This window comes from Argiope bruennichi, chromosome X2 (genome assembly GCF_947563725.1).
Source record: "Argiope bruennichi chromosome X2, qqArgBrue1.1, whole genome shotgun sequence".
Taxonomy (NCBI): domain Eukaryota; kingdom Metazoa; phylum Arthropoda; class Arachnida; order Araneae; family Araneidae; genus Argiope; species Argiope bruennichi.
The window spans coordinates 52,396,008-52,409,016 of NC_079163.1; the positions used below are offsets into that span (position 1 = coordinate 52,396,008).

At 27.8% G+C, this 13,009-nt stretch overlaps 1 protein-coding gene across 2 annotated transcripts in view; it reads left to right on the top strand.

Moving 5' to 3' along the window:
- Positions 1-13,009, top strand: part of LOC129960011 (potassium voltage-gated channel subfamily KQT member 1-like) — a 59,797-nt gene that overhangs the window by 20,743 nt on the left and 26,045 nt on the right. For both annotated transcript variants that reach the window (XM_056073010.1, XM_056073009.1), the window contains exons 7-10: positions 1,218-1,314; positions 2,465-2,605; positions 7,543-7,653; positions 12,106-12,201. In XM_056073010.1, coding sequence (XP_055928985.1) covers positions 1,218-1,314; positions 2,465-2,605; positions 7,543-7,653; positions 12,106-12,201 — 445 coding nt within the window. The remainder of the gene's footprint in view (positions 1-1,217; positions 1,315-2,464; positions 2,606-7,542; positions 7,654-12,105; positions 12,202-13,009) is intronic.

The window sequence follows — 13,009 nt, forward strand, 5'->3', positions numbered from 1 at the left end:
TATCCCATATAAGAAAATATATTAAATTCCTTCGTTAGATTTAAATGTAATAAATGTTTGTATATTCAAGTCTTTTTTTTTAATTTCAAATCTTTTAAAGTATTCGGTAAGATCTGTAAAACAGAAAAAAAATATCTGAAAAATAAAATATTTTTTGATATTAGACAAATATGGCTGTAACCTATTCGAGGTTATTCACGTTTCTCTCTCTTACAATGCATAATAATTCAGAACTAAAGTGACACTTCTTTTATGTCTTAAATAGATTGACTTACTGTTTCTTGTCGAATATCCTGATATTTTCTTTGCGAAAGAAAATTAAATTTGTTACAGTCGTAATACAAAGCTTATGCAAATATTATTCATGTATAATTGCATGCTTGCTGTCATTGTCGTCTAGTACTTACGAGCAGGAAAAGCATTTGGAAATACTTTCAAAGCGCGTGCATACAATACAATTTCCTTCCTAGTATAGCAAACAAATTTTTATATCTCGATACGAATATTTACATGAACGAATTTTTATCCGAATATTATTGAAAAGACTGTATACCAACTCGACCAACTTACAACTTCTATAAAAATATTTAAGCTACCCAACATATTTAGGTTGAAAGTTTATCTCTTGATTCTTCGCATCTTAAACACTTCATTTGAATGTTTTAAACTGACTGTAGTTATAATTTCATGATCCTTATTGTGCAAGACCGTTTCTCCATGTAAAACTAGATAGTAGGCGAATGTGTTTTGTTATCTCGTCTCCAAATATCACAAGGAAAATTTAATAAAATCTGTGACTTTCTTATGTTTTTTATTTTTAGAAATATAACAAAGAATTTACAAATATAACAAAATAAATTACCTATTGAATGACTTAAATGGCGAGTTTTTAGAGAAATCAGAATAGGATTTTTTAAAAAAAAAATCTTATTCGATTATTCTTTTGATTTATAAAAGAAATACATTAATAATAATTACTTACAGAAAATCTCACATAGAAAGAACATGTTTCCCGCGAAAATATGTCTATAATCTTTCCAAAAATTAACTTCCAATAAGCTATTTTTCCGTATCAATAATTAAACAGTTTAAAAATTCGTAGATATCTCAAGATTCTCTCCTTTTTTATTTTCTTTTTATGTTATTTATAAATAAATTCAATATCATGTTTTAAAATTGTTTTTGTTTTGCTTATATATATAATATTTAATATCTAGGGGAATTCGATTTCTTCAAATCTTACGCATGTTACATGTTGATCGGCAAGGAGGGACATGGCGTCTTCTTGGTTCAGTTGTGTTTGTTCATCGTCAGGTCGGTAATATTGAGTTAACTATTTAATATTTTATAACGTACCGCATCTCATACTTAAAATTTTATTGAAGTCTGATTTTCCTGCTTGCTTTACTCTTGCTCACTTTAAAAAATAAACATCAAATAAATTTTTTCCTCTTCTCTGTAATAGGTTGTTCATATTCCTGTGTTCGACTTATTTTACCAAGCAATTTTGTCCTATAATCTATGATAATTGCCCTGAGTAATAGTAGTCTCCTTTGGAATATTTTATTTTAAAATAAGCTGGTTTGTGGAAATGAATAAATGAACTTGTAAAAGAAACAGCAAAAGTAATGTTATTTATTGGCTTGACAAACCATCTGTAGAAGTAAAATTGAAAATAAAGTAGTCTTTTTGTATGTACAGACTTCTCAATGATCTCGGCTAAATGTTTGAAACTGGAAAAAGAATAAGGACACATTTTTTTTACATTATTTTCCTAATCAAATATTATATTAAACTCATTGAAGTATTATTTTATATGAAGTTGATAATTTATATGCTTTGTGTGTTGATTGCAATGGAAGTGCTTTAGTAGATTTCTTTTTAAATTATCCATTTATATCTGTTAGAATAACAAATCTGAGAGTTAAAATTGAATTGTCTAAGATATTGATTAGATGACTGCTAATAATTCTTTCTGTACCCATTGACCACAGGTAACAAAAGAATTTACATTAATTTGAAGTGCAGTGCTATGCATATGCCTATAAGTAGCAATTTGATTAAAAATTGCCACCTATTGTAGCACAAGTAGTGGACTTATTCACTAGCGTTACATATAATTAATAATTAAAATAAGCAAGAATTGTATTTAGGTAAAGTAAAAAAACTACCCCAAGGCTGGCTTGATAATGTAAAAATAGATGCAAGTTCAACATTGAAAATTGTCTTTCTGATTTTTGTTTCATATTACAATCATGATATAAGGAAATACATCTAATAATCAGTATGTTTTTGTTTGCAATTTTTCACTTTTCATGTAATAATGTGTTCTGAAGATCTGAATGTCACTTTCAGCAATATTCAATTATTGTAGTTCATGTAGAGCGTATACTGTACATTATAAAATATGTCAGTTTTTCATAATTTTTTAAATTAGCAATTTAAACATGCATATTTTTTTCAGGAGCTTATTACAACTCTATACATTGGATTTTTAGGCCTCATATTTTCTTCATATTTCATGTATTTAGCTGAAAAAGAAGACGTTGGTATAGTAGGAAAATCAGATTTTACAAGTTATGCAGATGCCTTATGGTGGGGAGTGGTAAGATTTCATTTCCAGTTTTGACATTGTGTTCATCAGTGATATGAAAACACTTTTGCTGCTGCTGGTTCATAATTTAAATTTGCTTTTTAGCCTTTTAGTTTTTTTATTTTCTTAATTTTATTTTAATTTTGCTGTTAAAGAAATGCCAACATTTCCACCTGAATTATAATGCTTGTATTGTTAAATAATAAGTTTTTCTTTAGATATGCTTTTCAGATTTTGATGGACATATTTTTTTTTCTTTTATTATGTAAAGTGCATAGTAAATTTCATCTAAATCACTAAACATAATCAATAGTAATTTTTTAAATCATCCTCTGAGAATGAGCTTAGTATTTGCTTGTGGTTGGCATTTCTCTTTTTTTCTTTATATTTTGCTATTTCCACAAAACAAGCACATTTAATCTTTCAGGCTACTGTACAGTGAACTGCGTTTTGGCAGCCATTGTTGCTCCTTATGATTAAATAACCTCTTGGCGGCTGATTGTGTGCTTTCACCTCCTCGCACTTTGTGTAAGTGAATGTATACATAAATATTAGATTTCAGTTAACCTGACTTTTTTTTTATTTATGGCACCCTTTCATACAGTTTTTTTTTTTTTTTTTTTTTTTTTTAATTTAATGTGTTTGTTGAATTTGCTTTTGAAAACTAGATTTTACATTTGAGGTGCATGAAATTTTTGCTTCATAGAATACCCTTTTGTTAAATACTTTTTAATTACATGCATGTATTGAATAGTTATTTTATGAATGTAATTTTTTTGTATTTATACGCATTTTATGGTATAGTGTTTGTCAAATTTGTGTTATTTTAGTATAAATGCTTTGTCATTTTAGTGCCCATACTGATAGGTTACTCAATAGTATCTTAGTATATTATCTGATATTTGTTAGTCTTGTCATCTTAAATCTTTTGTGCATCTTTTTAGATATGGTAACTCATAAAGACAGTCGGGTCCTAGCATGTTGCATTCTACAGATATAAATCATTTTTAATTCCAATATTAGTATTCATATATGCATCTTTATAGATTGCCTTTGTTTACCCAAATAAATTCTAGAGCTGTCTAAACTGGGTGTGGATCAAATGAAAATGAATAATTTCACTTAATTTTTCTTATGACTTGCATTTTCATTGTTTCTCATTGAAATATGTTGTTCAAATGATTTAGGCCTAAATGTAAATGATTTTAATTAAATGTAAATGATTTAACAGCAAAAAACTTTCTGTGGTGCGTGAGCACTAACAAAATACACCTTTCAACACTAAAAAATCCATAAATTGGTAATGATTGTGTTATTATATATTCACTGGGTTTTAATAAAATTTATCAAATAAAATTAGGTATCCGATTCTGCGTAGGTTTTTTGTTGTTTGTTTCAATTATTTCAAAAGTTTCAATATATTTATTTGGTGATATTTTCAGTGTAGCTGTTTGACATACATTTGAACTTATATTTTCCCTTTACTGAAGATTTTGGATGACAATCCTCTGTATTTTCCTTCAGAAATATTTCTGTTTCATAACTTTTCATGCTATGATTTACCGTTATGGAAACGTGTGTAATTTCAAAGATCACATCCATTTTCTATTTATATGCAATAACAATTGCTACCAGTTTTATTTTCAAAAATTGAATACTAATATGGAGAAAATGTGCAAAAAATCTAACTTTCGTAATTTCGTGTGTTGGTTTTGTACATCATTACAGATCTTTAATTGTTACTGTAGTTTCGTTTACAATATCCAGGGGAATTTAGCTTTTTCTAAGAAAAATAAGTTGCCTGATTCATTACGGTGGGGGGTGGTCGATTTTTTGGAAATGGAGTTGTTACAAGCTGATGCTGCTGGACAACACTACAAGGCTCAATTTTCTATTTCATAAACGGACATAAAAAAAATTTGTAATTTTGAATTCTTAGTTTGATGAACATTTTAGTTGCATCTTTCTGAGCACATTTTATCAAAATCTGCTAGAAGGTCCTGAAAGTTTTATATGAACGACTTATTTTCTACATTTGTTTGTATTAAGATAAAACCTAGATATTTTTGCCATTTATTTCTGGTTGTTTATCGGTGAATCAAGTAAAATTCTATGCTGGTGAGGGGTTTTAGTGTATAGAATAGTTTAAATAGAGAAATATTGATTATCTTTATTGGAAAGCTTGAAGATATGAAAATTAAAGTGGACACGGTCACTTGTGCCAGTGTGATGTAAAGAAAAGACATTATTAAAACAAATGGCATATTTTATCTGATTTTAATGTGCATGGATTACGAGAAATCGAAAGTATTCAGCTACATTATCGGCGTATTTTTTCAGAATTTCGAATTTTTATATATCGTAGAACATTTTTTATTTGTTAAAGAGCCTTGGGAAAAGTGTCTACTATGTAGTTACATATTTCGTAGTGCGCTTGTTGTCATCTATAAATATAATGGAATATGAAGATTACAAACCGCGAATATGCTAGTAGTTTCTGCTTGTCAAAGTGAAATATACTATTAACAAACTATGTGCGTGCCGCGTATATTACAACCCATTGCATAGCTTTTTGGATCATGTGCTCAAATTATATCTTTTATCGGCATTTCAGGGTTGAGAAAAATTTTCAGCCAATACTTTTTTAGAATTCTCCATTGTTAATTTTTTTAAAGTTAATAAACCATTGATTTGAAATATTTCTTTAAGATACACTATACAATCGCTACGAAATAAATTTGCTTTTCGTTAATCAGTGTCTCATCTTATGTAATTTTATTTGGGTACTGGGTCACAAAATCTTTTCGTTGTTGTTCGGTCGGAAATTTAGAAAAAGGCTGTGTAATAAAGTGGTAACCAAAACTGTAGAAACCTTTAGGGAAAAATCATTTTTTTGATGTTTGAGGGTTCAGAACACTAAGTTTTATAATAAAATTATTTATGATAGAAAATGTAATTATTCAAAATATTACTGGAATAACGTTTATGCAGGAAGTTATATTACGACTTAAGTTATAAAAAAGAAAAGTGAAACACATAGGGAAAAAAAGTAAAATACGAACAATCTGGAAATACCACTTAATACTTAGTTGGGTAAGCTTTGATTATGCCCTTACAATGCCTTCCTATTGAGTGAAGTAACTTTTTAAGTTCATCAGGTATTATAATATGAAACCAATATTTAATTATCGCTTCGATTAACTGGGTTGTTGCTCGCGTACAAGTTTCTTCGGCCACTTCCATAAATTTTTGATTGGGTTAATATCTGGGTTACTTGGAGACCACTCCAATAAAAGAATGCTATTATCTTGAAATCACTTTTTGCACACATTAGCGACATGGAAGGGAACTGAATCTTATTGAAATATAAATGCTTGATTGTCTTGGAAAAGATCATGAGATGAAGGCTCCAATTTGGGCACAAGCTTACTAAACGAAAGAACAGAATAAACAACTAATTTACTAGCAATGACTTAACACAGACTAATGTTTTCGTTTGAACTTCAATAAATGATATCAAGACTGTAAATTGATTAATTTCGTTGGCAAAACAAAATGATGCCTGATTGACTCTCTAAACACTCAAGGTCATTGGGTGCGTTCAATTGAAGAAAAGCTACTCACATCAAATTAAGCAAGTTGTGCTTCTTTTCCCTTGTTATTTAGCTGTAACTTTTGATGAACTGTAAATAATTGTGCGCACTTTAGTGCATTGTATTTATAATTAAATTGTCTTTTCCATTATATATAATTTTATGGCAATACTCTAAATATATTGAAGATGCGAGACCTCAAGCCTCAAAAATGATCTTTCTCTTGAGGATTTCCACAATTTTTGGCCACTATTATATATTCCATTTTCTCAAAGAGTGTGAAAGATTTTTTTAATATTGTTTTTATGTAAATATTTATTTTGACCTATTATAAGAGATTTTTGTATAGTTTTCATGAAAAAAATATTTATTTTGAGCTATTGTAAAAGACGTTTGACTTGCTATAAAAATTCGAAATATAAGATTTTGAAAATATATGTAGTGAGATGTCTTTGATATTCAGTAATTGTCACTTGAATCAGTTTCGTTGTAAAAAGTAAAATACTTATTTGAAAATGTTTATCTTCCATATCCATCTTCATTTTTAGGATATATTTCATATCAATGATATTTAATTTTTAAAATTGAATATAAACTTCTAAATTAAAACTTGTACATTATGAACCTATATAAATGATTGATCAGTCATTACCTTTATTGTTGTTTTAAATTATTCATGGAAATTTTCTACTGTATACTTGTTAATGCTTTGCATCTGAATATGCATTTTAAGTAGCTTGAAAAGAATTTATTTGGAGATTATGATAGTTAAAATTTATCAAATATTTTCCAATATGTGAATAATGTAAAACTGGTTTCAATTTTATTTTGCTATCTTTAGCAATATGGGTTTTATTGTTTTCTGTGATCCTATGTTATGAAATATTAATAATAGCCCGTTTTATCTTGAGTTTTAGTACTTAATACTCGTTTAGTGAAGTAATTCATTTTCTTTGCATTTTTTTCAAAATTTTAACTGTATGGGACACTCATATTACATATTCTATAATAATTTCTAATATATTAGTTTAGTTTTTGTACAAATTATTGTTTATAGGATATCTATTATTCTTAATTTTTGTTTCGAATTCGTACAACGTTTCTGGAATAGTTAACAATTTATTATTTCAAGTAAGATACTTATAATTGTTTTTATGATTCATACATTTTTAGATTTAATTTCATGAAGCTGCTGACTGTCATTTCATTGACTTTCCTGAAGCAGTAAATGACTTGCGCAATATTTAAATTAACGGATTTTTTAAAATTTTTATATATTTTAGTCTATTAATACATTTTGCATAATTAATATTTTGTTAATTTTTATCTGACAGGATTTTCTTAATAAATTTTCAGATAACAGTTACTACAATTGGATATGGTGATACTGTTCCTAAAACATGGATGGGCAAAATAGTAGCATCTTGTTTCTCTGTTTTTGCTATTTCATTTTTTGCATTACCAGCTGTAAGTTGTATTTTTCAGTTTGTTTTTAATATTATTATTATTATTTCTTAACTATCTTTTACATTTTTTTTATGTATGTGAACATATAATATGATCCTCTAAAAATCTGCAATTCTGTATATTAAAATTTTTCCTTTTTTTATGTCTAATTTCTCATCGGGGCCAAATTGAGCCCTGTAAGAGTCATTAAGAAGTATAAATTTCAGAGCTTTCAATCCTCTCGCCAACTTAATTAGCCTGATTGCCTTTAATATATTTTAGTTTAGTAGCAATTTTTTAAGAGATATATTATTACAAACTGAAATAACATTTAATTAATGACATTGGAATTAGTTTCAATAACTTCCATGTAAAAAGTTAAATAGTTATTTTCCTCAAAATCGTAATATATATAAATAACTTTTTTAATGCCATATAAATACTCTAATGCAAAATTTTCCCAAGTTGTTGACTTAAGAATCTGTCAGCCAACTATGAAAAAAGATTGAATAAATTTGAAAACATGAAAAAAAGTCATATGAATAATGTTCTGAATCAGCAAACGATTCGATTATTTAACTAGCACGGCTATTTTGAATCACATGAAGGCATAAAATTAATTACTTTGGAAGACAAAGAAGAGCCTCCACAGCTGAAAAGGCAATGCAGTTTCCTGCTTTTTCTGTTTGATAATTCGGCAGGCTAGATTTCCATTAAGAAATTTTGTACTATCAAGATTGACATTATTTTTTTTTTTATAATAAAAAGCAAAATTTGATAGTTTCTAGTATAGTCAAACAGATGGTTGGGGGGAAAAAAATCTGATTTGATGGAATTACTGAAAAATAAAATGAAAAACGAGGGTAGTAAATTAGTTATTGGAAGATTTGATTAAATCAAACAACAGTAATTGAAAACTTACTGAAAATTTAAACTAAAAAACTTCAACTAAAAAATTGATTCTTAGCAATAATTTCGATTGTTGCTTTGCTAACTCCCCGCCCCCCCAAAGGTGAGTTAGAAATCATTTTTTTTATGCGAAAAGAAATATTAAGCAATGATTGCTCTTTCTCTCAGAAATTAGATTTGTTTAAAAGACAAAACAAAACGTTTTAAAGGGAGAAGTAATGTTTTCCTTTCAAAACTTAATTTTGTTTGGTTTCTGAACTTTCAATTAAACTATGGTGAGACGTATATCTTTTATACGTAAAATCTTGAAAAATGAAAAAAGTAACACATCTTTGAAAAGACAATGCAAACTATCAGAAAATGAAGTAAATGTGTAAAATTTGAATGAGCCCCTAGAGGTCCATAAACTTTCAAAAGAGAATTTGCTTCTGATAGTTAAATTACATAGTCATACTGATAAATCATACGAAATCAAAACTATGGTCAAAAAAGAAATACTTCGCCTTTATTGGGAAAAAATGTTTTATTTAACTCAAAAAATGAGATCAATTTTTGCTGAATAATGGAAAATGTTAAAATAATTCTGCAGCAATACATTTCACTTTTAACACTTTAACAAAGTTGAAAATTTAAGCATTTTGTGACATAAATGAAGGTGTATATACAATATTTAGTGAGAGTGAAAAAAATCTAGATTATTCCGTTTAGGCATTAAAATATCGCAATTTTCAGCTGAGAGATGCAATGATGCTTCAGTTGGGAATGATAGTTTTCCTGATTAATGATAGGTTCATTTTCCTTGATGAGTTGTAGCAGTTATGAATTAAACAAAAAGTAAATTTTTTGTGGAGATAATTTTGATTTTTTCTTGCTTGTTTCTCAAAATATATATCTAAACAATCTATCTTAATGAAATGACATGTTTTTCAACAATGTTATTCCATAAGCTGTAATTCCTAATTTACATAATATTTAATTACTATTGAATTGTAGAAAATTCCTCTTTGAAAATGGCATTCTTTCAAATGTAAGCAATGTTTCAGGAAGCGAATTATTTTTTAGGCGCTTTCCAGTTGTATATTCAAATTTCTTTTTACTTAGAAACTTTCAGGCAAGCATAATTCTGATTTCTTTATCACTGCAGAAAGAACTTATACACACACCACCCATGTTGTATGAATGGATTGTAAGGTGGTAGGGTAAACAGAATTTGAATGAACAGATCTGAAACAGAATTACTCTGTATTTCTGATTTTCCATTAGATTATGAATGTGATGCACAAAGAGAACTTTTTAGTTGAAAAAAGCATGTGCTATGTGCTTCATCTCGCAAGTTTGCACCTTTGCTATAGTTTTATTAAGTTCATTGTCATTACAAAACATTCTCCCTCATTCTGATTATGTGATTTTCCAGGACTGATGTAGAGCATGCATACTTATCCATTGAGAAGGAGGAAAATTACAGTATTAAATTTCTATTGTTAACATACATTTAACAGAGAATTATATAAATGATATGCAATTTATAAATCCATGATATTATTATACACCTATATTTGTAAAGTTGCTTGAGTAGTGTTTAATAATAATAGTATATTTATTTCGTGCTAAAATTTCGTAGGCTTTTAAGTTTTAGAACCTCTGCTTACTGGCTGCACTTTTGAGCGACTTGATCAATTTCTCAACTGATAACAAACGGTTTTATTTTATTTACTGAACATTTTAATTAAGACTGAATATATCTTTTAATTATGATTTGATATTAGACCTGTTATAAATAGTTTTACTTAATCACTTGAAAACAGATTTGATCCTTTATTTCAAGCATAAACAATTTGTTTTAGCAGCTATTATTCAAGGAAAACAATTTGCTCACAAATTTATAGAATTCAAAAATATTTTCTCGCTTACTTATCTTTGCTGTAAAAAGGGTATTAAATCTTGAAGTCATTACAGATTTGGAAAAAAAAAAAAAAAAGCAAAGAAATAATTGATGTAAAAGATGTGGCAGAGGCAGGACAAAGAAAGAAGACATGAAAAAGCAAGGAAGATTTAAATTTTCTTTAATCAGCATTGTCAAAGCGTCTGATTAATGAAATGTTAGAATGTATTCTTGTAAAAAAAAATTTACGCTGGGCTACAGAACAAAAGTAATCTTTTGAGAAGTTTTTTTAATTAATTTTGCACATTTTACTGGGAAAGCTCTTTTTGTTGTAATTAGATACATAATTTGAAAAATATGTTTAAAAAACAGTCAGTACTTGTGAATCTGTCTGGAAAACAATCAGTTCTTTTCCTTTCAGAAAATCGAGTTACAAAAGCTGTAGTATTTTTGATGGCAGGTGTTAATATGGCTAGAAGGAATTTGGCTCAAGATAAAGATAACTAAAAGCATGGTGTAACAAACTAGAATTTCTTTTAGACGCAATTAATGTTAAAAACTTAAATAGCATTATAATTGCATCTTTTAATTTTTTTTTAATATGAAATATATTTAGTTTCTCTAAAAAAAAGTTAATAAAATTTTTTTTGCTAATGATCAGTGCAGCAATTTATCCATTCAGATGATTTTCAGTGACAGCTATCATAACATTAAAATTCTTGTGCACTATTAAGGTTTTTGAAAGACAGAATGTTCTTGTACTTCTAGATTATTTATTTTCCGAGAAATATATCAGAAGAAAGACGGACGGTTTTCTAAATAAATAAATATGTATTTTTTAAGTTCATACCAAGATGTTGACTTCGGATTTTTTTGTGATTCATGTGATTATATGAATTGGTTTTAAAACCCTTTGGTTGTACAAAGGAAAAAAATCAAGTTTCGTATCTGTTTTACTTTCTAAATACATTCCAGATACATTTGTTTGATTAGTAGGATTTTTTTTTAATCGGAGGTTTTAAATACGAAATATATCATTCTGCTCCCCTACCCTTTTTTCTGATAAGCTATGTAATTGAATTTAGGTTAATAGTATTAATACCCCATTTTAAAACAATGCAAGAGTTATTTTAGAACACATCTCATAATTTTTAACTACAGTCAAATGACGAGGACAAGTGATATATTTTTGACACCTCTTCTTCAGACTTCTATACCATACTAACAAGAGGTGTTTTGGCCCATAATATCAAAATTTCTGTTCAGTGGATCTACATATATGATTGATCTTTAATGGAACAGGATTTCAAACTTGGAACCCTTCGGCCCTAAAGCCGAAACAGTCTCCAATTTCTTAATTGAATGTTTGAGTTAGTGATGCCTTATTTATTTTTCTGCATTCTTTGCTAAATCATATCATTTGGAAAGTCATCATTCAAATTGCACTCGTGGAATACATTCGCAGAATATGACAATGAAATTTGAAGAAATTATTAGTAAATTATATATCCTTTGTTTTTTATTTGTGAAGGAAAATATTGCAAGTAAATAAATATGAAAAAATTGTATTTGTTTTCCTTAAATCTGAATTTGAAATATTTGCATCATTCAAATAAATTATTATTAGAATGAAACACAGTAATATTGTAATTGTATTTTTCAAAAAATTATGTTATTATTAGGGCATTCTTGGTTCTGGTTTTGCTCTGAAAGTGCAGCAAAAGCAACGTCAGAAGCATTTCAATAGACAAATTCCTGCAGCTGCAACATTAATTCAGGTATTCTTGTGTTTATATTTGAAATTTTCTTTTTATTTACCAAAACATTTATCAGTTGAAATTACTTAATCTGATTAAATGGAGCAACATTTATTTTGATAAAGCCGAAATACATTAATAAAGCGATTGTCAATACAATAAGGAAAAATATCGATTTTATTAAATTACATAGGAGCCTAGTATTTTATGAGTGGTATTATGCAACGGCTTTGAGCTAAAATGATTCCTTAGTCGACACTACAGGTCAGTTGAGAAGGTTGAGGCAATTAAATTTTCAGAAAACTCGTATCATAAAGCTGCTGTTATGCCTTAAATCCAGTAAAAAGAATTAAATTTTCTCTATACAAGCTTTTAGATGCATTTTCAGTTTCAATATTATTATTATTATTATTGATTCACGTAATTATGCTCATTTAAACTTGTCATAAGATCGATGTAGTCATAATATGCAATTTATAAATCTAACTCTGTAATTATATTATACATTTGTATTTGTGCTGTTTAAAAGGTTTTTTAGAAGTTTTAGAACCACTATATGACATTGATCACTAGTTGTATTTTTAGGGTTAACTTGATGGTGGTTCTCTCAGTTTAGATATTGACGGCAACGGGTTTTATTAAATCGTTTAAGAAAACTCTAAAATGATATTTACTCAATTATGATGGTTACAAAGGATTTTTTGTACTGGATCACCAAAATTGCTTTCTCTCTTAATAGTTTATTTTCTTGTAAACTCCCTACATTATAAAGACATTTTTAGTATTTATATCTCCGATGCTTCTAACAATTCTTAAGAAATAATTTTAT